This window comes from Aotus nancymaae, unplaced genomic scaffold, assembly GCF_030222135.1.
Source record: "Aotus nancymaae isolate 86718 unplaced genomic scaffold, 86718_ANA_hifiasm-v0.15.2.pri h1tg000089l, whole genome shotgun sequence".
Classification (NCBI taxonomy): domain Eukaryota; kingdom Metazoa; phylum Chordata; class Mammalia; order Primates; family Aotidae; genus Aotus; species Aotus nancymaae.
In genome coordinates, this window is record NW_026988504.1 from 7888053 (window position 1) to 7906019 (window position 17967).

General features: G+C 46.7%; 1 protein-coding gene across 1 annotated transcript; it reads left to right on the forward strand.

The window, feature by feature from the left end:
• The first annotated feature begins 5140 nt into the window (after positions 1–5140).
• On the forward strand, positions 5141–17745 carry SUMO2 (small ubiquitin like modifier 2). Its single transcript, XM_012453733.2, has 4 exons — positions 5141–5305; positions 6929–7060; positions 12322–12393; positions 17091–17745. Exons 1-4 carry the CDS (start codon positions 5285–5287, stop codon positions 17151–17153), a joined length of 288 nt encoding a protein of 95 aa, XP_012309156.1. The 5' UTR covers positions 5141–5284; the 3' UTR covers positions 17154–17745.
• The last annotated feature ends 222 nt before the right edge of the window (positions 17746–17967 follow it).

Genomic DNA, 17967 nt, shown 5'->3' on the forward strand with positions numbered 1-17967 from the left:
TGGCTTCAAGTGATCCACCTGCCTCAGCCTTCCAAAGTGCTGGAATTCCAAGCGTGAGCCACAGTGCCCAACTCTTTTGGTTTATATTTATTTTACAATGGCTTGTGTTTCTCAAACTATTTATTACTTTTTTTTTTTTTTTTTTTGAGACAGAGTCTTATTCTGTCACCCACACTGGAATGCAATGGCGCAATCTCGGCTCACTGCAAGTGTGCCTCTTGGGTTCAAGCAATTCTCCTGCCTCAGCGTGCCACCACGCCTGGCTAAGTTTTGTATTTTTAGTAGATGTGGGGTTTTACCATGTCACCCAGGCTGCTCTTGAACTCCTGAGCTCAAGTGATTCACTCACTTTGGCCTCCCAAAGTGCTGAGACTACAGGCATGAGCTACCATGCTCAGCCTCAAACTTTAGTGTTTTTTTTTTGGAACGGATTTTCGCTCTTGTTACCCAGGCTGGAGTGCAATGGCACGATCTCAGCTCACCGCAACCTCCGCCTCCTGGGTTCAGGCAATTCTCCTGCCTCAGCCTCCTGAGTAGCTGGGTACAGGCACGCACCACCATGACCAGCTAATGTTTTGTATTTTTTAGTAGAGACAGGGTTTCACCATGTTGACCAGGTTGGTCTCGATCTCTTGACCTCGTGATCCACCTGCCTCAGCCTCCCAAAGTGCTGGGATTACAGGCGTGAGCCACCGCACCCAGCCCCTTTAGTGTGTTTTAGGAATTGCCAGGACTGGGCATGGTAGCTCTCACCTATAATCCTATCACTTTGGGAAGCTGAGGTGGGAGGATCTTGAGCTCACGGGTTTTGAGACCAGTCTGAGGAACATAGTAAGAGCCCGATCTGTACAAAATAATAAAGAAAAGTTAGCCTGGTGTGATGGCGTGTGCCTGTCATTCCAGCTACTCAGGAGGCTGAGGCAGGAAGATCCCTTAAGCCCAAGAGGCAGAGGTGCAGTGAGTTGACATCACACCAATGCACTCCAGTCTGGGCAACAGAGAGAGACCCTGTCTCAAAAAAAAAAAAAAAAAAAAAAAAAGAAGGCAGATTTGGTAGGGTATAGTGGCTCATGCCTGTAATCCCAGCATTTTGGGAGGCTGAGACTGAGGCTGGAGGATCACTTGAGCCCAGGATCCATCCAGCCTTCCTTCCTTCCTTCCTTTCTCTCTTTCTCTGTTTCTCTCATGACAGAGTCTTACTCTGTTGCCAGGCTGGAATACAGTGGCATGATCTCAGCTCACTTCAACCTCCATCTCCTGGGTTCAGGTGATTCTCCTGCCTCAGCCTCTGAGAAGCTGGGACTAGAGGTACGTGCCACCATGTCCAGCTAATTTTTATATTTTTAGTAGAGACCTCCCAGGTTCAAGCGATTCTCCTGCCTGAGCCCCCCAAGTAGCTGGGATTACAGGCATCTGCCACCACACCTGGCTGATTTTTTGTATTTTTAGTAGAGATGGGGTTTCACCATGTTGGCCAGAATAGTCTAGATCTCTTGACCTTGTAATCTGCCCTCCTCAGCCTCCAAAGCACTGGGATTAAATGAGCCATGATACCTGGCCAGGAGATGCCACTTCTATAAAAAAATAATAATAGCTGAGCGCGGTGGCTCACGCCTGTAATCCCAGCACTTTGGGAGGCCGAGGCGGGTGGATCACAAGGTCAAGAGATCAAGACTATCCTGGTCAACATGGTGAAACCCCGTCTCTACTAAAAATACAAAAAATTAGCTGGGCATGGTGGTGCATGCCTGTAATCCCAGCTACTCAGGAGGCTGAGGCAGGAGAATTGCCTGAACCCAGGAGGCGGAGGTTGCAGTGAACCGAGATCATGCCATTGCACTCCAGCCTGGGTAACAAGAGTGAAAATCCGTCTCAAAATAATAATAATAATAATAATAATGTTAGCTGCGCATGATGGTGCAAGTCTGTAGTTCTAGCTACTCATGAGGCTGAGGCGAGAGGATGGCTTAAGCCCAGGAGTTCGAGACTGCAGTGAGCTATGACTGTGGCACTGCACTCTAGCCTGGGCAGAAAGCAAGACCTGTCTTAAAAAAAAAAAGCAGGATGTGGTGGCTCATGCCTGTAATCCCAGCACTTTGGGAGGCTGAGGCGGGTGGATCACCTAAGGTCAGGAGTTCGAGACAAGCCTGACCAATATAGTAAAACCCTATCTCTACTAAAAATAGCAAAATTAGCCAAGCGTGATGGTGTGCGCCTGTATTCCCAACTACTTGGGAGGCTGAGACAGGAGAATTGCTTGAACCCGGAAGGTAGAAGTTGTAGTGAGCTGAGATTGCACCACTGCACTCCAGCCTGGGCAACAGAGAGAGACTCCGTCTCAAAGAAAAAAAAATTAGGTGAACTCCAGAGCCATCCTTCCAAGGGGCCCAAATAATCTTTATTTAAACCAGCCCTTTAGATGATTCTGACTCAAATATCCAGGCATAATGGAGGTACCTTAAAACAGATGGGTTAAGGCTGGGCATGGTGGCTCATGCCTGTAATCCCAGCACTTTGGGAGGCCGAGGTGGGTGGATCACCTGAGGTCTAGAGTTCCAGACCAGCCTGGCCAACATGGTGAAACCCCATCTCTAGCCAGGTGCTGTGGCGCGTGCCTGTAGTCCCAGCTACTCAGGAGGCTGAGGTGGGAGGATCGCTTGAGCCCGGGAGTTCTGGGCTGTAGTGCGCTATGCTGATTGGGTGTCCGCACTAGGTTCGGCATCAATATGGTGACCTCCTGGGAGCACGGGACCACCAGGTTGCCTAAGGAGGGGTGAACCGGCCCAGGTTGGAAACGGAGCAGGTCAAAACTCCCATGCTGATCAGCAGTGGGATTGCGCCTGTGAATAGCCACTGCACTCCAGCCTGGGCAACATATCGAGACCCCATCTCTTTAAAAAAAAAAAAAATTAAAAATTAAAAAAAAAAGAAAAGAAACCCCATCTCTACTAAAAATACAAAAAAATTAGCCAGGTGTGGTGGCAGATGCCTGTAATCCCAGCTATTTGGGAGGCTCAGGCAGGAGAACTGCTTGAACCCGGGAGGTGGAGGATGCAGTAAGCCAAGATCGCACTGCACTTCAGCCTAGGTGGCAAGAGCAAAACTCCATCTCAAAAAAAAAAAAAAAAAACAAAGCGGGTGCAGTGGCTCACGCCTGTAATCCCAGCACTTTGGGAGGCCAAGGCGGGTGGATCATGAGGTCAAAAGATCGAGACCATCCTGGTCAACATGGTGAAACCCTGTCTCTACTAAAAATACAAAAAAATTAGCTGGGCATGGTGGCGCATGCCTGTAATCCCAGCTACTCAGGAGGCTGAGGCAGGAGAATTGCTTGAACTGGTACCCAGGAGGCGGAGGTTGCAGTGAGCCGAGATCGCACCACTGCACTCCAGCCTGGGCTACAAAGCAAGACTCTGTCTCAAAAAAACAAAAACAAAAAAAAACAAAACAGAGTGGTAGTTCAGGAAGAAGGACCCCTGAGGAAGGTAAAGTGAGGAGTTTTAGTTGAGAGTTGCTGAGTTTGAGGTGCCTCTGGGACATCCAAGTGGAGATGTTCAGAAATCAACTGAAAACTCAGAAGAAAGATATGGACTAGAAAGAATAGATTGGAGGATCATTAGCAAATAGATGGTAACAAAAGTGGGTGAAATCGTCCTCGGAAAAGGAATAGAGTGGTAAAAGGATCTTGAAGAAAACCCTAAGGAACAGTCAAGGGAAGGACTGAGTAGGAAAAAAAATTATAGAAAAACCAAAGGCCAGGCTAGTGATTAGAGGAAAACTTACCTCCTGCAAAGTCCAAGAGGAGTGACAAACTGGGAAACATACTGGATTCAGCAAAGAAGTCTGCGGTGACCTTGTGGAGAGCAGTTTTAGTGGAACTTTGGGGACAGCACCAGATTGCAGTGGGTTGAGGAGTGAGTGGGAGGGGAGGGGTTGGAGACAGCTGGCAGGGACATTTTTTCAAGCTGTTTGGCCAAGAATGGAGAGAGATAGGATGGTAACTTAATAGAATTGAAAGCTTTTTTTTTTTTCTATGCTAACGGAGGAGTGGAAGAAAATTCAGGGACAAAAGGAAATTATAAAGCCCACGGGGAGGAACAAGGCAGAATCCGGTGCACACGCATCGCGATTGTTCTTCAGACAGGAGGGACGCCTGTCTAAGTTTTAGCTGCATGAAAGGAGGAAAAGATGAATTGGCTGGAAGCTCAATTGTTGGGTAGTTCTTGCTTACGGATTGTTTCCTCTTGGAAGATAGGCCATGAGTAAGGAGTTCGTTCAATGAATACATGCATATTTTCTCCCAGCTAGTCAAAGTCTAGGGTTACCAGGAGGAGAGAAGACACTGCAGGCTGGGCGCGGTGGCTCACACCTGTAATCCCAGCACTTTGGGAGTCTGAGGTGGGCAGAGCAAGGTCAGGAGATCGAAACCATCCTGGCTAACACGGTGAAACCCTATCTCTACTAAAAATGCAAAAAATTAGCCGGGTGTGGTGGCACACGCATGTAGTCCCAGCTACTTGGGGAGGCTGAGGCAGGAGAATTGCTTGAACCCAGGAGGCGGAGGTTGCAGTGAGCTGAGATCAGGCCACTGCACTCCAGCGTGAGCGACAGAGCAAGGCTCTGTCAAACAAAATAAAAAATAAAAAAAGTAAGACACTGCACTTGAGGCAAGAGTCGGGTTGGAAGGAGGTTGAGGCTGAGAGGAAGTATGATGTTCCTCTAACCATGGGAGGGCTGCTGGTCCATTGAAGGAGACAGATTTTTCCAGAACCACATGTTGGGGCTTTGATTTAGGATCCCCCTTCCTCCTCTACTCAGTCTGCCTTCCCTGGCCTATAGCTCACGTCTAAGGCCCAGAGCCTACTCGTTCCCACCGAGGACCAGCTGGAAGCCATTTTGATTATGCTCCACCACGAAGGAGGACAATACAGCCCCGCCCAGAGCCAGGCGCGCCCCCGCGGCGGGCCGGGTGCGCGTGTCCGCGTCTCTTCCCGCCGGCTGGGCGGGCGCCTGGCCCAGGACGCGGTGGCGCGGGGCGGGGGGTGGGGGTGGTTATGTAAGCGTTGCGCGCTCCCGCGAGGCGGCAGCCAATGGGAGGCCCCGGTGGCTCGTGCTCGCGCACGTAGGGTGGGGGGAGGGAGCGCACAACGTGCGCGCACCCTCTCACTCGTCCACCGCTGCCGCCTCCTTCTTCTGCCGCTCCTGGTGCTGCTTGTGTGCTCGTTCGGTGCGGACCTGGTACCTCTTTTGTGAAGCGGCAGCTGAGGAGACTCCGGCGCTCGCCATGGCCGACGAAAAGCCCAAGGTGAGCTCGGCGCCGGCCTCTTCGTCTCGACGCGCGGTCGGGGTTACGGCGCAGGCCGGGGTCCGACCGGAGCCCGCCGCTGGTTCCCAGTGCCTTCCCGGGCCCCCCACGGGGCCGGCCGCGGCTCAGGCCCCGGCGCTCCGCGCCATTTTCCTCCCTCCCTCTCTTCCTCCCTCCCGCGCTGGAGGAGGCCCCGCCGCCCTCCCCCGCCCCCGGCGGCCTCCGAGTGCGCGCGGGGCGCGAGTTGGGCGGGCAGATCGCGGACGCCCGCGGGCCCACCAGCTCGGAGCCGGGCTTCTTGGCCCGGCCAGCCGGCGCGCGTGAGGAGGGGCATTAGGTCGCGCGGGGTCTCCACCCTCCGCGGACCTCGCGTCGGGTGTTGCAGTCTCCGAGGCGGCGGGGAGTCCCCTGGGCTCGGGGCTTCACCTCTTCGAGGTGGGGGCCGCGGGCATCTGGCGATCCCTGCCCGGTGCCGCGGCGGCGGGGCGAGAGTTCTGGGCGAATCAATGGGCTGCTGATGGGCAGGATCCTGGATGCCCACTGGCCGCCGTCCTGGGCCTGGGGATTGGGGGATTCCCGTGGAGTATTTTCCACTTTAACGGCATCAGGGGCCCGAGGGGGGAGGGGGAGCGGCTTTTCCCTCGGTGCCAACGAACCCCTAATCCGCGAAGACCATGTGGTTTCATGAAGTTGGAGGCACAGGTACGAGCAGAGAGACTTTGTGGGGCTTAACTGTTGAACGCGGCTTTTGAGGCACCGGGAGACTTCCCGGGAGGACTGGGGACACCCATCATCGGGGCACACGGGACTTGCTGTTTTTAGTTGGTGACACCTCCGGCCTCTCGCGCCTTTACTTTCTGGAGCGATTTAGGGCTACAGAATTCTTTCTACACTCGATTTTGGACAACTTCAGGTTGGGTCGAAATCTACAAGAAACACTTAGAATAAAACTGTGTATTTGACCCATGACAACAAAGGGGAGGGGAGAATAAGTGCTCTTCACCGAAAATAAAAATGAAGCTGCTAATAGAGGAGAATGTTGACCGTGGTCCTGAGTATTACTGCTGTTCCGGGGGAAATCAGGATCTTCTTCGGTTGTTTTTTTGTGGGTGTGTGTGTGTGGATTTAGGTTATTAAACTGAGTTTGGTAACTTGAACGATAATGAGTTTTGAATGGCAGGCTCTAGATTTATTTTGTTTCTTGTTTTGTTTCTTGCAGTTGTACTTAAAGTGCTTAGAAAAGAGAAAGGACACTTCTTTTTAACTTTTTTGTGGGGGAGATATATATATATTTTGGTAGTAATAAAAAGTATGTCATTTTAGAAAATGTAGCTTTAAGAAAACGTTGCAATACACTGAATAGGACCCAACTTTAAACGTATATTGTTGCCACTGATAGTATTACATGTAGGCTTTTCTGTATCTGTGACAGCTATCTGATACTTTTGCCGCAGGATTTTTCCTCTTTCACATTGATTTCAGCAGCTGAAAACAGCTGTATGCCGTTTTAGCATACGGTATGAGAAACCTGTTGATTTTTAAAGTAACTAGGGCTGCTGCTGCTTTTAAAACATGTTTGTTGATCACATTTCCCAAATTATACTTTTATTTTTCTTTTAACAGGAAGGAGTCAAGACTGAGAACAACGATCATATTAATTTGAAAGTGGCGGGGCAGGATGGTTCTGTGGTGCAGTTTAAGATTAAGAGGCATACACCACTTAGTAAACTAATGAAAGCCTATTGTGAACGACAGGTGAGGAATTCATATGTGTACTTCCACTGAATAAAACTGTTTTTAAAAATCTTGTTTTCATGGAAACAAAAACTAGATTAGCATACTACTACAATGACTTTCTGATGGGATGAATATGCACTTATACTTGGCATATCAGTTTTCTTCCACACTTGGTATATCGACTACTCATGAAAACCCTTAGGATGATTTGGTTAGTATTATATGTGGTTCCAGTCCTGTGCCAGAAATGCATCAAATTATATTTACAATACTTGGTTTTTTACCACGGAAATGTGTTTATAAGAAAATAAGAATGAACTTGGTAAAATTACTTATCAGGCTTTTATTATCTTATCTTATATTTTTGAGATGGAGTTTGATTCTTGTTGCCCAGGCTGGAGTACAATGGCACAATCTCAGCTCACTGCAACCTTTGCCTCCTGGGTTCAAGTCTCCTGCCTCAGCCTCTCAGGTAGCTGGGATTACAGGTGCCCGCCATCACGCCCGGCCAATTTTTTTTGTAATTTTAGTAGAAACTGGTTTTCACCATATTGGCCAGACTGGTCTCAAACCTCTGACCTCAGGTGATCCACCCGCCTCAACCTTCCAAAGTGCTGGGATTACAAAAGTCATTTTTTTAAGCTAGAACTTATCTGCTGTGTAATTTTTTTTTTTTTTTTTTTTTTTTTAAGACGGGAGTCTTGCTCTGTCCCCCAGGCTGGAGTGCATTGGTGCGATCTTGGCTCACTGTAACCTCTGCCTCCTGAGTTCAAGTGATGCTTACTCTTCAGCCTCCTGAGTAGCTGGGATTTCAGGCGTGCACACTGGGCTAATTTTGTATTTTTAATAGAGACAGGGTTTTGCCATGTTTGTCAGGATGTTCTTGAACTCCTGACCTCAAGTGATCTGCTCACCTTGGCCTCTCAAAGTGCTGAGATTACAGCCATGAGGTACCAGGCCTGGCCCCCTGAGATTGTTTTAAATAGGTTCAAAATAGAATAAGGCTTAAACCTATGTAAATTGGGAAATGTAGTTTGAGTTGATACTTAAAAGATCAGTGAAATTAAAAACTTCCTTTAGGCTGGGTACAGTGGCTTATGCCTGTAATTCCAGCACTTTGGGAGGCTGAGGCAATTGGATCAGTTAAGACCAGCCTGGCCACCGTGGCAAAATCCCATCTCTATTAAAATCCAAAAAAAGTATCTGGTTGTGGTGGTACACGCCCATAATCCCAGCTACTACAGAGGCTGAGGCTGAGAATTGCTTGAACCTGGGAGGTAGAGGCTACAGTGAGCCAAGATCATGCCACTGCACTCTAGCCTGGGTGACAGAGCGAAACCATTTCAAAGGGGGGAGAAAAAAAGAAACTTCCGTTAGAATGTTTAAAGAGTTTTGGCCGGGCGCGGTGGCTCACACTTGTAAACCCAGCACTTTGGGAGGCCGAGGCAGGTGGATCACGAGGTCAAGAGATCAAGACCATCCTGGTCAACATGGTAAAACCCCGTCTCTACTAAAAATACAAAAAATTAGCTGGGCACAGTGGTGCGTGCCTGTAATCCCAGCTACTCAGGAGGCTGAGGCAGGAGAATTGCCTGAACCCAGGAGGCGGAGGTTGCTGTGAGCCGAGATCGCGCTATTGCACTCCAGCCTGGGTAACGAGAGCGAAACTCCGTCTCAAAAAAAAAAAAATGTTTAAAGTGTTTTTATGCCTAGTGTATTTACAATGTAATAAGAGAATACCTTTGGGAGGCCAAGGCAGGTGGATCACAAGGTCAGGAGTTTGAGACCAGCCTGGCCAAAATGGTGAAACCCTTTCTCTAAAAATAGAAAAAAGAGCTGGGTGTGGTGGTGGGCACCTGTAATCCCAGCTACTCAGGAGGCTGAGGCAGGAGAATCGCTTCAACCCAGGAGGCAGAGGTTGCAATGAGCCGAGATCATGCCACTCCACTCTAGTCTGGGCAACAGAGCAAGATTCCGTCTCAGAAAAAAGAAATTCCTCTGACAGTGGAAGTAAAAAGAAAAAAAAAAAAAGAAAAAAAATACTGTGCTCCTAATTCTTGATCATTATGTGTAAACCTTCTTATAATTCCTTATAAAGATACCATCTTTTTGTTTTTTTGACATAGAGTCTTGCTCTCATCCAGGCTGGAGTGCGGTGGTGCGATCTTGACTCACTGCAACCTGACTCCCAGGATGAAGTGATTCTCCTGTCTCAGCCTCCAGAATAGCTGGGATTACAGGCGCACGCCATCATGCCTGGCTAATTTTTGTATTTTTAGTAGACAGGATTTCATCATATTGGTCAGGCTGGTCTCAAACTCATGACCAGGCGTGAGCCATCATGCCCAGCAATATAACATCTTACCTTTAATATATTCTTATTTAAAAATTTTTACTGTAATTACCCTACATGAACTTACTAATTGTGCTAAATAATTTATATACTGGCATCTACTATATTTGAACACTAGTGCCCCTTCAGGATACAGGGGAATTTTAAAAGGTAATCATTTTGAAGAACTTATGTAGCAAATTTGCATACAAAATAGAAAATCATAGTCTGGGTGCTGTAATCCAGCACTTTGCGGGGCCAAGGCTGGAAGACCAGTCTGGACAACATAGTAAGACCTGATCTCTTAAAAAAAAAAATTATCTGGGTGTGGTGGTACATACCTGTTGTCCAGGCTATTTCAGAGGCAGAATTGGGAGGATTGTTTGAGCCTGGGAGGCGTAGGCTGTAGTGAGCCGTGATTGCAACACTGCACTCCAATATGGGCAACAGAGTGAGACCCTGTCTCAAAACCACAAACAGAATCATGCTTCAGCTTCAGTTTGGTGGTTTTGAACAGGATTCTGTCTCTCTTTTTTTTTTTTTTTGAGACAGTCTCACCCTGTCACCCGGGCTGGAGTGCAATGGCTCGATCCTGGCTCACTGCAGCCTCTGCCTCCCAGGTTCAAGCGATTCTCCTGCCTCAGACTCCTGAGTAGCTGGGATTACAGACATCTTGAACAGTATTCTTATGCATGTCTTACTTAGCTTTTCTGCAATTACAAAATTTTGCCCTTTTTTCTTTTTCTTTTAAGACAGGGTTTTGCCCTGTTGCCCTTACTCTGGAGTGTAGTGGCAGGATTCTGATCATGGCTCACTGCAGCCTCTGCCTCCCAGGCTCTAGCAGTGTGCTCACCTCAGGCTCCCAGGTAGTTGGAACTATAGGCTTGTGCTACCATGTGAATTTTTTTTTTTTTTTTGAGATGGGGTCTTATGCTGTCTGTCACCCAGGTTGGAGTGCAGTGGCATGACCTCGGCCCACTGCAACCTCTGCCTCCTGGGTTTAGGCAGTTCTCCTGCCTCCAAGTATCTGGGATTACAGATGCCTACCACCACACTCAACTAATTTTTGTATTTTTAGTAGAGATGGGGTGTCACCATGTTGGCCAGACTGGCCTTAAACCCCTGTTCTCAGGTGATCTGCCTGCCTGGGATCCGAAAGTACTGGGATTACAGGTGTGAGCCACCACGCCTGGCCTTTTCTTTTTTTTGGTCCTAATCTCAGTTTACTGAAACCTCTGCTTACCAGGTTCAAGTGATTTTCCTGCCTCAGCCTCACGAGTAGCTGGGATTACAGGCATATGCCACCACACCTGGCTAATGTTGTATTTTTAGTGGGGACAGGTTTTCACCATGTTGATCAGGTTGGCTGGTCTCGAACTCTTGATCCTCAGGTGATCTGCCTGCCTCTCAGTTTCTCAAAATGCTGGGATTACAGGCATGAGCCACCTCACCTGGCCTGGAGAGATTGTCTTTTTCTTTTTTTTTTTTTCTTCGAGACAGAGTCTCGCCCTGTTGCCCAGGCTGGAGTGCACTGGTGCAATCTCGGCTCATACTGCAACCTCGGCTCATACTGCAACCTCTGTCTCTCAGGTTCAAGCAATTCTCCTGCCTCAGCTTCCCAAGTAGCTGGGATTACAGGTGTCCACCACCACACCCGGCTAATTTTTTGTATCTTTAGTAGAGACAGGATTTCATCATGTTGGCCAGGCTGGTCTCAAAGTCCTGACCTCGTGATCTGCCCGCCTTGGCCTCCCAAAGTGCTGGGATTACAGGTGTGAGCCCCTCGCCCAGTCCTGGAGAGCCTTTAAATGGGCATTTTTACTTTAAATTTCCCTTCAGTGTCTAACTCATTTAAATACATATTTGTTTCAAGGTATGTTCTATTAACCTTGTAGCTGTGGTCTGAAAAGCAGTAAAGCTTTTTAAGAGAATGATTTATTGGCTGAGCATGGTGGCTCACACCTGTAATCCTGGCACTTTGGGAGGCCGAGGCTGGTGGATCACTTGAGGTCAGGAGTTTGAGACCAGCCTGGCCAACATGGTGAAACCTTGTCTCTACTAAAAATGTGGGCATGGTGGCACGTGTCTAATCCCAGGTACTCTGGAGCCTGAGGCAGGAGAATCACTTGAACTCGGGAGGCGGAGGTTGCAGTGGGCTGAGATTTCATCACTGCACTCCGGCCTGGATGACAGAGTGAAACTCTCTAAAAAAAACAAAAACTTTGGGAGGCCAAGTCAGGTGGCAAAACTGTCTCTACTAAAAAATACAAAAATTAGCCAGGCGTGGTGGCAGGTGCTTATAATCCTAGCTACCCAGGAGGTGGAGGCAGGAGAATCGCTTGAACCCAGGAGGTGGAGGTTGCCGTGAGCTAAGATTGAGCCACTGCACTCCGGCCTGGGCAACAGAGCAAAGCTCTGTCTCAAAAAAAAAAAAGAATCATTTACTGATTTTCAAAAATCTAAACATACTATATCTTAGAGTTCAAGGAAAATGAGAGTCTGGGTGTGGTGGCTCATGCCTGTAATACCAGCACTTTGGGAGGCCTAGGTGGACTAATTACCTGAGGTCAGGAGTCGAAGACCAGCCTAACCAACATGGTGAAACCCAGTCTCTTCTAAAACTACAATCATTTGCTGGTCATGGTGGCAGAGGCCTCTGATCCCAGCTACTTGGGAGGCTAAGGCAGGAAAATTGCTTGAAACTTGAGGTGAAGGTTGCAGTGAGCGGAGATCACGCCATTGTACTTCAGCCTTGACAGCAGAGCAAAACTCTATCTCAAAAAGAAAATGAGAATCACCCCAAATCTTTTTACCTACAGCATATGTTAACATGGGTTGATTGTTTATTTAGGTATCTCTTTTAATATATTCATGGCTAAATATGCATGTAGTTGTATCTAATTGTTTCTTTTAATGCTGTTGATTGCTTTTAAATTCTCTTGTTCAGGGATTGTCAATGAGGCAGATCAGATTCCGATTTGACGGGCAACCAATCAATGAAACAGACACACCTGCACAGGTAAAAATTCTCTCCTAATTAGAAAAACTACTGTTTGTAATTTTTTTCTTCTTTCTTTTGAGACAGAGTCTCTCACTGTTGCCCGGGATGGAATGCAGGGGTGCAATCTGGGCTCACTGCAATCTCTACCTCCTGGGTTCAGGTGATTCTCCTGCCTCAGCCTCCAGAGTAGCTGGGATTACAGGCGCCCGCCACCACACCTGGCTAATTTTTTGTATTTTTAGTAGTCTGGGTTTCACTGTGTTGGCTAGGCTGGTCTCAAACTCTTGACCTTGCGAGCTGCCCACCTCGGCTTCCCAAAGTGCTGGGATTACAGGACTGAGCCACTGTGCCTGGCCTACTGTTTGCAATTTTTTGAACAGCTTTATTTATGAATTTGAACGTTTGAACATTGTAATATAATTCTTGTAGAGTTCAAAGCAGTAGGCTCAGGAAATGCCAATGGGTTTTATTTATTTATTTTTACTTTTCATTTAATTATTTTTTTGGTGACAGGGTCTCTCTCTGTTGCTCAGGTTGAAGTGAATCCCAAAGTGATGGGATTATAGGTAGGTATCAATGTGCCCACTCCACCGTTGGTTTGTGCTTTTTTTGTTTGGTGGTTTTTTGAGATGGAGTCTCACTCAATTGCCCAGGCTGGAGTGCAGTGGCATGATCTTGGCTCACTGCAGCCCTTGCCGCCCGTGCTTAAGTGATTCTCCTGCCTCAGCCTTCCAGAGTAGCTGGGATTACAGGCATGCACCACCACACCCAGCTAATTTTTGTATTTTTAGTAGGGATAGTGTTTCACCATGTTGGCCAGGCTGGTCTTGAACTCCTCCGCCTGGCTCAGCTTCCCAAATTTTGGGATTACAGGCGTGAGCCACTGCACTTGGCCAGATTCTCAGCATTTTATTTCTACATGCTGAATTGAATTCTCTTTTATATGTCTTTGTGAATGAAAGGGAACTAATGGCCTTCACTGCCATGTCCCACAGCTTGTTTGACAGGGAGAGCATCTGATAACAGATGATTTTTCCAAACCCTAACTACAAAACGTGATGCTCTCTGATCCTGTAAATCTCTTTACATACCACTTCATTTTGTTCTGTCACCTTTTTTTTTTTTTTTTTTTTGAGACAAAGTCTCACTTTGTTTCTGTGCTGGAGTGCAGTGATGCGATTCTCCTGCCTCAGCCTCCCAAGTAGCTGGGACTACAGACGCGCATCACCACGCCCAGCTAATTTTTGTATTTTTAGTAGAGACAGGGTTTCACCATGTTGGCTAGGATGGTCTCAATCTCTTGACCTCATGGTTAACCCACCTCGGCCTCCCAAAGTGCTGGGATTACAGGCATGAGCCAATGCACCTGGCCTGTTTCTGTCACTTTTTGTAGGATCAGCTGGATTGTCTCCTGTGGCAGAAGCTCTTAGTGTTTCTTTCTTTTTACCTTCTCAAAGTTCCTTTTAAGACTTCCAGTTTTGACCTGGCAAGGTGGCTCATGAGAGCCATTTGCAAGATTACAAAGTGCTTGTAATGCCAGCACTGTGAGGCCGAGGCAGGCGGACCGTTTGAGTCCAGGAGTTCAAGACCACCTTTGGCAACATGGCAAAACCCTATCTTTACAAAAAAATACAAAAACTAGCCAGGGTGTGGTGGTATGTGCCTGTAGTACAAGCTACTTCTTGGAGTGAGGCGGAAGGATCGCTTGAGCCCAGGAAGTGGAGACTGCAGTGAACCAAGATTGCCCCACTGCACTTTAGCCTGGATGACCAAGTGAGGCCCTGTCTCAAAAAAAAGACTTCCAGTCTTGTCCTGGCTTGGTGGTTCATACCTGTAATCCTAGCACTTTAGGAAACTGACAGAGAAAGGAGGGTTGCTTGAGGCCAGAAGTTTAAGACCAGCCTGGGCAACATAGCAAGACCCAGTCTCTACTGGAAAGAAAGAAAAAGAAAATAGCTGGGCATGGTAGCATGATCCAGCCTGGGTAACAGACCCTGTCTCCAGAAAAAAAGGCCGGGCACAGTGGCTCTTGCCTATAATCCCAGCACTTTGGGATGCCAAGGCGGGTAGATTACCTGAGGTCAGGAGTTCTGGACCAACCTGACCCCGTCTCTACTAAAAATAAAAAAATTACCTGGATGTGTTGGTGCTCACCTGTAATCCCATCCTAGGTACTCGGGAGGCTGAGGCAGGAGAATCCCTTAAACTAGGGGGAGCTGTAGAGTGTGGTAAAGGGCGGAGGTTGCAGTGAGCTGAGATCATGCCACTTCACTCCAGTCTGGGCAAGTCAAACTCTGTCTCAAACAAAACAAAAACCGCAATTATGGTATGTAGCCACAAGGAGGAGCTAAATTCTATTAATAAATGAGGCTGGGACAGGAATTTCATTTTTTAAAGGCATTTAAAGTTTCACTGTAAAACTTTACATTTTGATAATTTTGTTTTAGTAAATACGTTGACAGGCTTGTTTGGGTTTAAAATAAATAGTAAAAAGTAAAATTTTTTTTTTTTTTTTTTTACTATTTCTTTTATTTATTTTTTTATTTTGAGACAGAGTCTCACTCTGTTGCCCAGGCTGGAGTGCAATGCCATGCTCTTGGCTCACCACAATCTCCGCCTCCCAGGTTCAAGCGATTATCTGCCTCAGCCTCCCAAGTAGCTGGGATTACAGGTGTCCATAACCATGCCCGGCTAATTTTTGTATTTTTAAGTAGAAACGGGGGTTTCACCATGTTGGTCAGGCTGGTCTCGAACCCCTGACTTTGTGATCCACCCACTTCAACCTCCCAAAGTGCTGGGATTACAGGTGTATACCATTGTGCTACACTCTCAGTTATGAGAATATATTTCCTGTCCTTTTTTGAGATGGAGTCTTGCTCTTTCACCAGGTTAGAGCTCAGTGGCCCAATCTCGGCTCACTGCCACCTCCACCTCCCGGGTTCAAGTGATTCTTCCACCATATCCTCCCGAGAAGCTGGGACTACAGGCGCAGGTCACCACGCCTAGCTAATTTTTTGTATTTTTAGTAGAGACTGGGTTTCACCATGTTGGCCAGAATGGTCTCGATCTCTTGACCTCATGATTCACCCACCTCAGCTTCCTAACATGCTGGGGTTACAGGCATGAGCCACCATGCTCGGCCCTATTTCCTGTCTTTAAGCCCTCCTTACCCAACACTAAAACGGGATTATCTGCTATACTAGTTACAAATTATTAAACAAGGAATATTTGTTTGGGTACATGACCTTGAGGTGTTTTAAAATCTTCAGGTTGAATTTGGAATTGATTGATTTTAGAATTGTTCTCCCAATATTTGTTAGATAGCAGGACTGTGATAGATTAAAACATCTTAGCAGGCCTCCTGCTCTCTCTCTCCCAGCTTAAAAAGAATTTTTTTTTTGGAGACGGAGTCTTCCTCTGTCGCCCAGACTGGAGTGTGGTGGCACAATCTCGGCTCACTGTAAACTCTGCCTCCCAGGTTCAAGGGATTCTCCTGCCTCAGCCTCCCGAATAGCTGGGATTATAGTCATCTGCTACCACACCCGACTAATTTTGGTATTTATTTATTTATCCGTTTATTTTTTGAGATGGAGTCTTGCTCTTTTGCTCAGGCTGGAGTGCAGTGGCACAATCTTGGCTTACTGCAACCTCTGTCTCCCAGGTTCAGATGATTCTCCTGCCTCAGCCTCCTGAGTAGCTGGGATTACAGGTGTGTGCCTCCATACCCAGCAATTTTTTTTGCATTTTTAGTAGAAGCATAGTCTCCCTTTGTTGCCTAGACTGGTCTAGGTCTCCTGGGCTCAAGCAATCCTTCAACCTCAGCCTCCCGTAGTACTGGGATTACAGGCATGAGCCTCCACACCTGGCTAATATTCTGCTTTTTTCCTTAAAAACTAAGTTTTAGGTGGGTGCAGTGGCTAACGCCTGTAATTCCAGCACTTTGGGAGGCGGAGGCAGGCAGATTCTTTGAGCTCCGGAGTTTGAGACCAGCCTGGCCAATGTGACAAAATCCCATTTCTATTAAAAATACAAAAAAATTAGCTGGGCGTGGTGGGGGTTACCTGTAATCTCAGCTACTTGGGAGGCTGAGGCAGGAGAATTGTCTGAACCTGGGAGGTGGAGGTTGCAGTGAGCTGAGGTCATGTCACTGCACTCCAGCCTGGGTGACAGAAACCCTGTCTCAAAACAACAACAACTACTAAGTTTTATCTAATGGTTATAAAGGAAGCCAAGTGAAAAATTACTTAAACCAAGTGTGTAGGTACATTAAGCTATGAGGCATCTACAATAATGAAACTTGGAATTTAGTGGAACATGTGCATATTTTCAGTATATTTAAACCTGAAAATCATTCATTTGAAGAACTTAATGCTGGGTGCAGTGGCGCGTGCCTGTAGTCCCAGCTACTTGGGAGGCTGAGGTGGGAGGAGTTCTGGGCTGTAGTGTGCTGTGCCGATCTGGTGTCCGTACTAAGTTTGGCATCAATATGGTGACCTCTCGGGAGCGGGGGACCACCAGGTTGCTTAAGGAGGGGTGAACCAGCCCAGGTCAGAAACAGAGCAGGTCAAAACTCCATGCTGATCAGTAGTGGGATTGCACCTGTGAATAGTCACTGTGCTCCAGCCTAGGCAACATAGCAAGATCCTGTCTCTTAAAAAAAAAAAAAAGGAACTTAATAATCAGTGCTCTTAAATTTGTTTTTTCCTTTATGCTAGTTGGAAATGGAGGATGAAGATACAATTGATGTGTTCCAACAGCAGACGGGAGGTGTCTACTGAAAAGGGAACCCTGCTTCTTTACTTCAGAACTCTGTTCTTTAAAGACCAAGATTACATTCTCAATTAGAAAACTGCAATTTGGTTCCGCCACATCCTGACTACTACAGTATAGTTTTCTCTATTCTTTCATTTTCCCCTTCCCCATTCCTTTATTGTACATAAAGTAACTGGTATATGTGCACAAGCATATTGCTTTTTTTTTTTTTTAACAGCCAATGATATGTTTTGATTGACATCAAGTGGAGACGGGATGGGGAAAAATACTGATTCTGTGAAAATACCCCCTTTCTCCATTAGTGGCATGCTCATTCAGCTCTTATCTTTATATTCCAGTAAGTTATTTTGCTCTCACTGTTTTAACAAAAAAAAACATAAAAATCCTTGCATACCTTGTTTGATTGGAGACTTTAATGTTTTTCATTTATCATTGTAAAACCAAGGACAATTTTATAACTTTTTTGTACGTAGCTGTTACATGTAGGGCAATCTGTCTTTAAGTAGGGATAAATTACTCTAAAACAAAAGAATCCTAGATAGTTTTCCCTTCAAGTCAAGCGTCTCGTTGTTTAAATAAACTTCTTGTTTAAAATGAGCTGTTTTCTTTATTCTGAGAAATATTAAATAGAAAATTCAGGCTTAGAAAAAACATATAAATAGGCCTGCTTAGAAGTAACATTTCAAGAAGGAAGTAAAGCTACTTGGTGTTTCTGACAAGACTTATACTAAACAAAGAATAACCTATAAATGACTGTCAGCAGAAGTTTTTGCCTTCACTTTGTTCCAAAACTTTCTCTAGATCCCATGTTAATATGCA

Coding starts and splice junctions, on each gene's coding strand:
- SUMO2 (XM_012453733.2), top strand. CDS start 5,285: ATGGCCGACGAAAAGCCCAAG. Junction 7,061..12,321: donor AAGCCTATTGTGAACGACAG/GTGAGGAATTCA, acceptor TCTCTTGTTCAG/GGATTGTCAATGAGGCAGAT. Junction 12,394..17,090: donor AAACAGACACACCTGCACAG/GTAAAAATTCTC, acceptor CCTTTATGCTAG/TTGGAAATGGAGGATGAAGA.